We start from the raw sequence: 10,830 nt of genomic DNA on the forward strand, positions 1-10,830 counted from the left end.
CTTTAAGAATTTATCATACTAGATACGGTTTCGATGTTGTATTAGCATAATAGCTAATTTTTGAATTTATCCAAGTTTGGATCGACCGTAGATCTACATTCCCCAAATTTTATATGAATCATGCGAGAATAATTTTAATACATTTAATTTGGGATAAAGATAAAGTCTTTAAATACAATACCCGACAATTATTTATTTCGTAAATAACGACTCTTAAGCTCTGAAGTCGATCATGTTATTTATTGTGATAAGAATAAATAACTTGGTATAATGAAGTTATGTTGTTATAATTAATATAAAAATATATTAATAATTCTCACTTCATTTATACATAACCTTATATATGTATTAAAAGTTAAATCTTATAATTTTAACTAATAATGATATAATTTCATGAATTTAATCTCCCATCAATTATGACAATGTACTTTCGCTTTATACACAAATAATAACTTTTGGTCATTTTTATACCTTTCCGTACTTCCATGAAATACTTTAACTTATACATATACACTCATCATTCGTGTGACTTATAATATCAACATGTGTTATTATAGCAATCTACTTATAATCTTAAGAATTTTCTCAATATCTATATTTATATTTTATGTATAGTATAAATATATCATCTTTTAACAATCTATTTTAACTTAATAGATTTATTGATGATTTATCATATTTTTAGATTGCTATATCATAAACTTTTGACCAATAATAAAGTATGATGTTATTTTGTATATAAAATTTGGAAATCATCAAACTTTAATAGACACGCATATATTCTCCCCCAAAATATTAAAACAGTAAAAGAGGGGCCGTAGAAACTCACATTCGATGTGTGATCTCGATCTCGATTCGTTTTGGTGAAGCTTTTCGTGAATAACCGCGAGGTCACCTTTCTTGGACTTTAAAACGTTTACGGGTTTGTTTGGTAATGTTTTAAACTAAAGGTACTTGTTTTCAAATATTTTATATTTAAGAGAGAAGGTTATTTTGTAATTTATTTTACACAGAGTGACCATTTTTGATCTTTTAAAACAGTTTAGGGACTATTTTTGAAAAGACTAAATCACATGGGACTAGGTTTATAAGGGTTTTATCAAATGGCTGATTTTGATTTTTGGCTACAATTGCAGGGACTGATTTTGACAACTTCATCAATTATACCAAGGGGTCGACGCCTCATCTTCTTCATCTGTTTTGGGGATCGGGAGGAACGAACGAATTGGAAGCGATGAAGGAGTTCCAATGGCGGTCATTCAAATCGTGAGGAGGGACGGGGAGGTCGATCTCCGGTGAGTCCTTCGTCGTCTTCTCCACAGATCAAGGAAGGGAAAGGATCGAACGGTTGAAGAAGCAAACTGAGGTGGTTCGGTGATGGTTATCGTCAACAGCTGTTATGGTGAGGGGGATGTTCCGGTGATGAACCGTAGCAGCGATCGGTCTCCGACGAGCCTTCCTTGGTGCATTTGGTTCGTCGGCAGCCACAGCTCGAGAAAAGGGCAGCACATCGACATCAGTCGGCATACAGGGGGTTTGGTGGTGCTTCGTCGAACGATGGGGGCTGCAATCGGCAGCTCCCTTATGTTTTCTTATTTCTGAATCGATGGTACCCTCAGAGCGGGAATACAACATTTAGGGATGTTTGGATTGTTATTCCAGTTGACAGGAAAAGAAAGGAAGAAGAAAAGAATGGGTTTTCCGGCGAGCTGCCTTCTAGCTCGCTAGTCCCGTCACCAACAGCTTCAATCGACAGGTAAGTGCACAAGAAAGAACAACGAGAATTCTTTTTCTTTGATTGTTTAGATAGCTAACTGATGAACTGGATGGATGTTTGGGTGTTGATGTTTAATAGGAAGAGGGAGAAGCACAATCGGGGTTGTTTGGCTGTGGTGATCGGAGAACATCATCGAGGTGGTCTGGGCTTGAGCTTCTTTAACTGGAGGAGGGGCTGTTGTCTTGGCAGCCAGAAAAACTCCCATTTCCGGTGGTGTTTGGGCTTGATAACCTCGACAATTTCAGATGGGGGGAAACTGGATCGAAAGGGCAACAACATACTTTTTGAGAAGTTGTTGCTTCTTTGATTTCACTGGGAGGGCAACTAGAAGAGAAAGAGAAAGAGTGAGATCCAAAGGAAGAGGGTGAGTGTGTTTTCTTTCTGTCATTGGATGCAGTAAGTGGAGGATACATAAACAGATTTCTATGATTTCAATGGCATGATCGTAAATCAAATTATAGATATTTTTAGTTGATTTTGAATGTACTTTGAAATCTTTAGAAAATTAGATATGTACCATGGATCATATCTTCCATTTTGTGCATGCGCACTTGGTGAATGTGAGAGATGAGAGAGGACCGTGAGTGAGGTGAAGTAGGGGAGGGAAACTAGCCAATTTCAAGAATTAGCATTTACATTCTTTTATTTATTTATTTATTTTGGTGTAATATGATGTATATAATGATATATGTATGTGGGGAGGTAAATTTGAAGTACTTGAAGAATTAAAGTATATGTGATAAATACATACTTCTATGTTGTGAAATTGCTATGTATGTATTTAGTATATAAATAGGATATTCTGAGATTTTAAGTGAAGTGCCAACATTGATAAACATACTAGTCTTGATACCTTGATATGACATATATAATGTATATTTCATAAAAATTATAGCAAATCATAGCAATTATAGTTTTAATTGTTTTATAATTCTATTCCATACACTGCTGAAGTCCTGCAGATAAAACTCCAAATGCTGGTTGACAGATTCCCGAACTGTCAACATCAAAACGACACCCAATTAGAGATTCGGTTCCAATACATAACCACAAATACATGCTTGGGGTAAAAGACTACTTTACTCTCAACCTAGCCTGTTTCAAGCCCAAAGCCCAACTCACACTCCAAAGGCCCAAAAGTCAAGTAATGGGTCGAAGCCCAACATATGGCCCAAAAGTCAAGTAATGGGTCACACTACATGGTCTTACCTTGGAGCCCATCCATCTATTCTAGTCCAAACTCTTGGTATTTCAATGGCCCAATATCTCATAATCATCAAGGCCCAATTATGGTCAAATTTTCCAAATTGGGCCTAAAACTTTCTAATGGCCTTTTCCTCAAGACCAATAATTTTCCTTAGTCTAAAATGTTGTTTCCAAATGGCCCACGAAGGCCCACAACAACCTTGCCAAAGAAATGGCCCAATCCCGAAGCCCAAAATACAATGTCCAACCTGAATAAGTACGCAGGGCATACTCAGCAGTACGTTGCGCGTACTCGCTTAATGGCTTGTACGTTGTGCGTACTGGCTTGTACGCCCAACATACTTCTTTCTTAATCCCATTTTGCCATTAAGCATTTAACGCTTTAATCCATAAGTCCAAGCCATAAATTTGGGTCCCAAACGACGTCTAAACCCATAAAGTCAATAACTTGGTGACTTTGCATGCCCCAAAAAGACCAAATCGCAAAGTATAACATTCTACTTCCATGGAAATGACTCAAAATTCAACATGGATGGTCTTAAACTCTAAAGGTGCCAACTTTATGGACCTTGAACCTCAGAACACTAAAAGGGGCAACTCAAAGCTCCTGGAATGAAATCAAGACCACTAGATCTCATCTTTGGGACCAAAACGAACTAAAACTCACTAGTAAGAGATCTAAGATATCAATGATCAAGTTCAAAGATTTATACCTTCATCAAGCTAAAAAGAGTCCCAAAAGCCATATCTATAAGCTTCCCATTGATCTCAATCTTTTCATTAAGCTCCACCTTCTTGAAAATGGACCAAACACTCCAAAAATTGACTCCATAATCTCAAAATGCCACCATGAGTGATTGAGGACGATTTCTAGGGTTTAGAGGGATGGAGGCTGAAGATATTACGGTTAGGTTATGAGATAAGGAGCTTAAATAGGGTTCAAGACCCTAAAATAGGGTTCTGATCTGTCACAACTAGCCTTTTGACTAAGGAAATTGCGTCCTCAAGTAAGCAAGGACTATTATGAGACTTGTGCTAAACACACCTAAGTGTTCAATATGAGCTCCTAAGGAGCCATAAAGTGTTAGAATGCAAATCTCTCCAAGAATAGTGAATCTCTCCCAAATATCTCTAAGTATGCGAAATATCTCCAAGTATAGTGGATCTCTCCTAAATCTCTCCAAGTATAGTGAATCTCTACCAAATCTCTCCAAGTATGCGAAATCTCTCCAAGAATGGTGAATCTCTCCCATATCTTTCCAAGTATGCGAAATCTTTCCAAGAATAGTAAATCTCTCCCAAATCTCTCTAAGTATGCAAAATCTCTCCAAGAATAGTGAATCTCTTCCAAATCTCTTAAAGTATGTGAAATCTCTCCAAGAATAGTGAATCTCTCCTAAATCTCTCCAAGTATGTGAAATCTCTCCCAAATCTCTCCACGTACCTCAAATCTCTCTCAAATCTCCCTAAGTACCTTCCTCGGTCGAAAACAACTCAAAACCGGAAGAGGAAACCCCAAAAGGACCCTCTTGGTCCGGAACCTCTTGGTCTGGACTCCTCTTGGTCCTGAACCTCTTGGTTCGGAACCCTCTTGGTCCGGAATGCCTTCTTAGGAGCTAAGAGGAAGCATACCTTCGGAATCTCCTTGCTTCGGAACCTTCTCATCTTCGGACCTCCTCGTATGCGCCGGAAGACTAGCCTGACTTTGGAATCTGAGAATGCACTCCGGAATGTGACCATTGACTCCGGAACTTGAGAACCTCCTTCGGAACTCGTCCAGCGCCTCCGGAACCCCCCCTGCCAACCACTTCGGAACCTCACAGACCCTCCCCTCCCCTCCGGAATTTACCTAAGGGCTTCGAAATTCGCATAAGGGCTCCGGATTTTGGACTATTCCGGACTTTTTCACCATTTTAAGGTATTTTGAGGTCGAGAATCACACCAAACTCGTTTTTTTCTTAACTGAGACCCATAAAACCCCCATTTTATGCCAAAATGAATTATTTTAAATATATTTATATAAAATAATACCGAAGGTTTTTATGAAAGGATTCTAAGAGGATAAGGAGTTTGACTTGATGTAAATTCCTCATTTCCCATGCCAATCCCAGTAACCTATGCATTAACCCTTAGTGATAGACATTACCCACCAGTACTCCAAGCAAATGTCATATCACTCCTTATCTTCCCTTATTGAAAACGTGAAATACTCTCCCACTTCTCATATCCATATTCTGTAAACTCATAAGAACACTCTCATTTTCTCTCCAATACTCCTCCCAAGAACAAAGTTAAGGATCTTGCTGGAAGCAAAATTCTCAAATCTTCCCTCGAGTTTTTCTAAAGTAAGTTCTCCACTCATCTAAGATTTTATATAATCTTCAATATAAATCCATATTATTTTACTCATAATAATATGTGATAATCAACCTTAGGATAACATTCTTCCCAGAAAAGTTCCTCATCTCAGAAAGAGTTTGAGCTTGAGATCTTCACTCCATAACTCCAGACAACTCCTCAACTAACTCAAGGTGAGCTTCATACCCCATCTTTTTCAATGTTTTAATGCTTTTGGGGGAGAGTACAAGTCAAATATTGCCTAAATTTTTAAATGATTGCATATATACATATGTTTGTATGTGTGTGTGTGTGAAATATTATTAAATTAATATTTTAGTAATATACTCATGAACGAAGGAATTCTCAATTTCATAAAGAACAGATGATACTTTGTACAAAAGAGTCTCCCAACTATTGAGTGTGTCCAACTTAACCCCTTTATCTATGCTTTCATGTCTAAAGATAAAAGTTATAAAAAGGGACCTTACTAAGGTGTTGTTTGTTTTTTTCTAAAAAACCTCTTCTGGCCTCTTATTGTTGCGCCGTGCAGCACACGCGAAGCACTTGACCCTTTGTAGTTGTTTGTTTTTTAGAAGACTTCTGATTTAAAAACTGATGCGCGTGTGCTGCGTGGCGCAACACTAAACCAGCTGCTTCAAACCTCTTCACGTCTTACTTTAACTCACTGCAACAGTCTGCAGACGTTAAAAAACAAACATATATTTTTTTTTAAATGTTGCAGTCGTTTGTTCCACCTCTTCTGCTATAGAGAGTTTCAGAGGTGGTCCGCAAACTTCAAACATTTTTGCTTCGAAAAAACAAACAGCACCTAAGTGGACACCATTCTAGTGATTTTCGAAAATAGAAACTTTGTGACTATTTTGCAAACTATCAGGGAGTATTTTATAAATATTCAACATAAAAGTTTGCGTCAAGAAATTACACAAATAGAGCCTTTATGACAGAAATAATTGCATGTCATAAACCGTTGTCGTAAAACCTCCAACAATAAACGAAAAGGAACGAACACGAGCACCAAGTTAACGAGCACAATCAACGATATGGAACGAGAACGATATTTCTATTCAATGAGTACGAATTTCATTATTTATCTAACAAATAATGAATCTCTAACGATTGCTCAAAAGGTGGTTAATATTCTAGTCACACAAATCTCACAAGTACCTAAATATAAAAATATTAGTGTACGTCTAAGTCCTGTAAGGAGTTATAGCCAGAGTCTCCTGGAGGGAGAGCGGGAATTCGTGTATAGATCTATACGGGGTTGACACCCCGCACCTTTGTTGTTCGCTACAGCTAGACATGACAGTCTAGGGTGACAAATGTCTTTTTCCAAACCGAGGGCGCATGAGAAACGCCAAAATAGGCACTCCGTCTTGATTAGTATGGTTTTAACGACTCACTAGAAAATGTTATATTAACTAGAATTTATGTAAGGAAAACCTCATAAATAAACTTTGGCACGTTGTGTTGACTGTCTTACACGTGATAGGTGATGGTTCGCATTTGTTGTGTTGACTATCCTTTTTCATCGCGTAGAGTGTCCGCAATTTCCATGTTGATTTTTTCTCCTAACAAGTATAGAGTCGTAATACTTCTATTTTTACAAATTAAAAAGCACAAGAGTCTACGAAAAATGTTTGTAAATGGTTTTGATAACGATAAATTAACCCACACATATACATGGATGGAACTAGAATTTACGAACATTTTATAGCAAAAAATATAAGATTTTCTGGAGAAAACGATTTTCTACGATTTCCGATAACGATAAACAAGAACACACACTCAATTTTACTCGATAAGAGGAACAAGATTTTCAACCATATTTCCTTCTTGAAAATAAGGGATTTTTCTTGAAACGGTTGATTGTTACTATTCAAAAGAATTATTCTCGGACACAACTCGCTTTTACAAATCACACTACTTTTCAAAATCACTCCTTATAAGGATGAACAAAAGTAATGTCATGCACACATATATCCATGATTCTTAAGGCAAAGCTTCAAACGATTTCATAGAAAATATCGGATTTTCTGAAAGTACAATGAGAACGATTTTAAACAAGTGTAAACGATTTTATACAAAAATGCTTATGAACTCACCAACTTTTTAGTTGACGCTTTTCAAAACGACTTGTATTCTCAGGGATCTAGTAAGCAGGTAACAAGGGACGTTGATGCAAGACCATTTAGCTGTAGTTTGGATTCATTTCTACTTATGTATCTTTTGTGTAACTCGAAGAACAAATACCAAATGTAAACAATGTAAGTTTGTTATCTCAATGTATGATGTTTGGATTGCTCTGTTTCATTTATATTCAATTGTTATGATAGTGCACAATGAAGTCACCCGCCTCCAGACGTTTCCACCATCTGGTCCAGGGGTGTGACATGATCTGACTGGAGTACGCCCACGCCCGCCCCACGTACTCTTTGTGTACGCCCCGCGTACTCGGCTAAGCATGTAAACCACGAAACTTCCGAAGGCCATAACTTCTTCTTATAAACCCGTTTCCGACGATCCTTATATCCACAGAAAGGTAACGAGAAGTCCTACACTTCTATAAACTCATACTTTTCTTAAAACCTTCCGAACAAAAATCCATTTTTCACAAAAGCCCAACTGACACTTTACCGAAATACCCCTAGGCTCCAAAACACGAATTAAACACTCATATCACTTCCAATACATCACCCGCACCCAAATAAGCCTTGATCCTACCTTTCCAAAAGCCCTGATCCTTATGATGATCAATATTCGGGCCAAAGCCCCAGACTAGAAGTCGATTCGGAACAGGATATTACAATTACTTTGAGCACATCCATCCAAATAGAGTTCTTATTGTGGATTAAGCAACTCCCAATAAGACCCTTGAGGACCATAAATAAATTTAATAACTCTAACCCAAAAAGACATTCGGTGACTTAAACCGCCAAACCCACTTAAAAAAGAAGAGTTATATTCATGGCCATCAAACTACTATTACCAAGACCACCCACTACTTTCGACCAACTTACCGAAGCCATTTTCTTTTTTCCAAACTAGCCCCAATAAAAATTGTTTCTTAATGACTCCAACTTATTTAAAATTCCAACCGTGGCCTTATACAAAGACATAAAGTAAGTTGAAAAAGAACCCAAAACATACTTTAAAAGCGCAAATCTTCCTCCCATCGAAAGGGTTTAACTTTCCAAAGATAGCATCACGAATAATGGTCGAAATATTTGACTCCTTTCATTCTCCCACAAAGATAACATCATGAGCATAAAATAGGTGTGAGACTAAAATATGAGCATAATTACCAACAAAGATACTAGAAAACAAATTACCCTTAATAACACCTTAAAAGGTGACATAAGTTTTTCATCACCAATAGGAAAAGAAAAAACGATAGATGATCATCTTGACGAAGTCTCTGCAAAAATTAGAACTCATCCATCGCATAACTATTGACCAGAACGGAACCCCGAGAAGACTACAAGCATTTAATATTTTTTTTAAAATCTAAAAATTCATAATAAAAAAACTTACAATTATTTTTTCCGAAAATTTATATACAAAAGCTAAAACTTATAGTTTCCAATGAAGCGTAATGTTGTATTATTGCAATTTTAGAAGATAAAATAATTATATCCTAACATAATCTTCGTTTTTGGTATTTTAGTGATTGGCTCGGTATATGTTCTTATGCAAGATTATGCCATGATGGCATAACACCGTGTGTATAGAGTGTTTTTAACTTTTAATTGTCTAATTAAATGCCACTTTCATATGGACACTACTGGAGCAAAGAATAGCCGTACAGAAGTATAGATTCATTGTATTGTTTTTTTATACATTAAATTTACAGATCATACATACACTGTCACACAAATAATAATAATTTCACCCAATTATTATTATTCCTACTCTACATCGGCAAGTCAGCCTTTTCACTTCCCGATTGTGCATAACCGTATTGTACGGTACAACACACTAATGCTTGTGAAGTATATTCGTGGGCAAAACCCGAAACGCCCAAAATAATATAATTTGTGCAAATTGGTCACGGAATATATTTTTTTTCAAACTAGCGACGCACTGTAGTCTGTAGCCACCGCCGTTCTCCGTTCAAATTCTCTGATCACCCTGCCGCCGCCGGCTGACTTGGCGGTGGTGAAAATTCGTGAATGATCAAAGTCGTGGATGAACTGGCTGACGATGGCGGATCCCGGTACTGCCACTAGCTCAGCCCATGCATCGTCGGCGTCTTTACCGTTTTGTTGGAAGGCTTTGGTGGCGTCCAGCCGGTGGATTTTCCACCCTTTGATGTTTTTTAGCCGGTGAATTTTTCTTAATTGCCGGCATGCGAGTTTGCATGTGTTGATCTTTGTTTCGTTAATGGCGGACTCTAGTAAATTTGATCGAACTTTTTCGTCGGTAGAAGATGAGTATTCTGAGCGGAAAAAACTATCGAATTCCGGCACTCCGATGGCTCGCCGGATTCCTTTCGAGTAATCAGAATTTGGATTAAACAAGTTTCTAACTTCATCCACCATCCCCTCCGCCACCATACGGTTGACTCGGGCGGAAACGAATTGTTCGAGCACGGGCATTGCGACGTCGACCCACAAGAAACAAACATCGTAACTCGACCGGAATTCGTGATTCCGGTCATCAACCAATGCTTCTATGAATGAATTCGACCCTCCAGCGATAATCGGGAGGTTATTTCTACCGACGATGGATTTCATTGCGACTGATGAGGTGCTAACGAAGTCAGAGGAGGTGAAATCCGCGTCGGAATCTACTATTCCAATGAGGTGATGAGGCACGCCGTCGCTTTCTTCGTCGGTGATTTTGTTGGTGACGATGTCTAAGCCTTCGTAGACTTGCATTTTATCGGAGTTTATAATCTCTGCGGGGTAGCGAGTGGCGATGTCGACGGCCAGTCTTGATTTTCCGGTGCCAGTGGCGCCCATTACCACCACAACCTTTTCTTTTTGTGGACGTCGCCGGAGCAGCGACAAGTTGATGGGCATTTGTAACAAGGATGCATGAGCTTGCAGTTTGCACATCATCATCATTATTGCCTTTTTCAGGTGGTGGTTATAAATTGCCGGAGAAGCTTTGAATGGTTGAACACATACACTGATGTGGTTTATATTATAGTAGAAAGTAGCTACATGGGAACTTAAAAGTTGCACGAAGGTTCCTTCTGTTGTGTGCATGTATATATTTAATTAATGAATATGAATATAATGTTTGAATTGTAAATATTATTAACTTTGATGTAATTTTATCATATTAAAAATACTCTCGATACTGATTTATTATGGAAACTCTATTAAAGTGTAAAACATATTAATTTCTAAAAAAAAAACAATATATGTAAAAAAACATGCATGCTATATTGATTAAGGTATTCTTTTTGCAAAATGTGATTGATATTAACTTAACAAGTCTTTTGATAAAGAGAAATTAAAAATTCTCCTATATTTTAT

General features: G+C 37.5%; 1 protein-coding gene and 1 long non-coding RNA gene across 2 annotated transcripts; one reads left to right on the forward strand and one right to left on the reverse strand.

Annotated features, from left to right (window-relative positions):
- Positions 1 to 1,176: 1,176 nt before the first annotated feature.
- On the forward strand, positions 1,177 to 2,543 carry LOC111892237 (uncharacterized). The gene is made up of 2 exons (XR_002850483.2): positions 1,177 to 1,756; positions 1,856 to 2,543. It is a non-coding gene; the product is annotated as an uncharacterized LOC111892237 (long non-coding RNA).
- Positions 2,544 to 9,129: 6,586 nt separating this feature from the next.
- LOC111893033 (adenylate isopentenyltransferase 3, chloroplastic) lies at positions 9,130 to 10,535 on the reverse strand. The gene has a single exon (XM_023889109.3). It carries the CDS (start codon positions 10,411 to 10,413, stop codon positions 9,412 to 9,414), a length of 1,002 nt encoding a protein of 333 aa, XP_023744877.1. The 5' UTR covers positions 10,414 to 10,535; the 3' UTR covers positions 9,130 to 9,411.
- Positions 10,536 to 10,830: the final 295 nt, after the last annotated feature.

Source organism: Lactuca sativa, chromosome 5, assembly GCF_002870075.4.
Source record: "Lactuca sativa cultivar Salinas chromosome 5, Lsat_Salinas_v11, whole genome shotgun sequence".
Taxonomy (NCBI): Eukaryota; Viridiplantae; Streptophyta; class Magnoliopsida; order Asterales; family Asteraceae; genus Lactuca; species Lactuca sativa.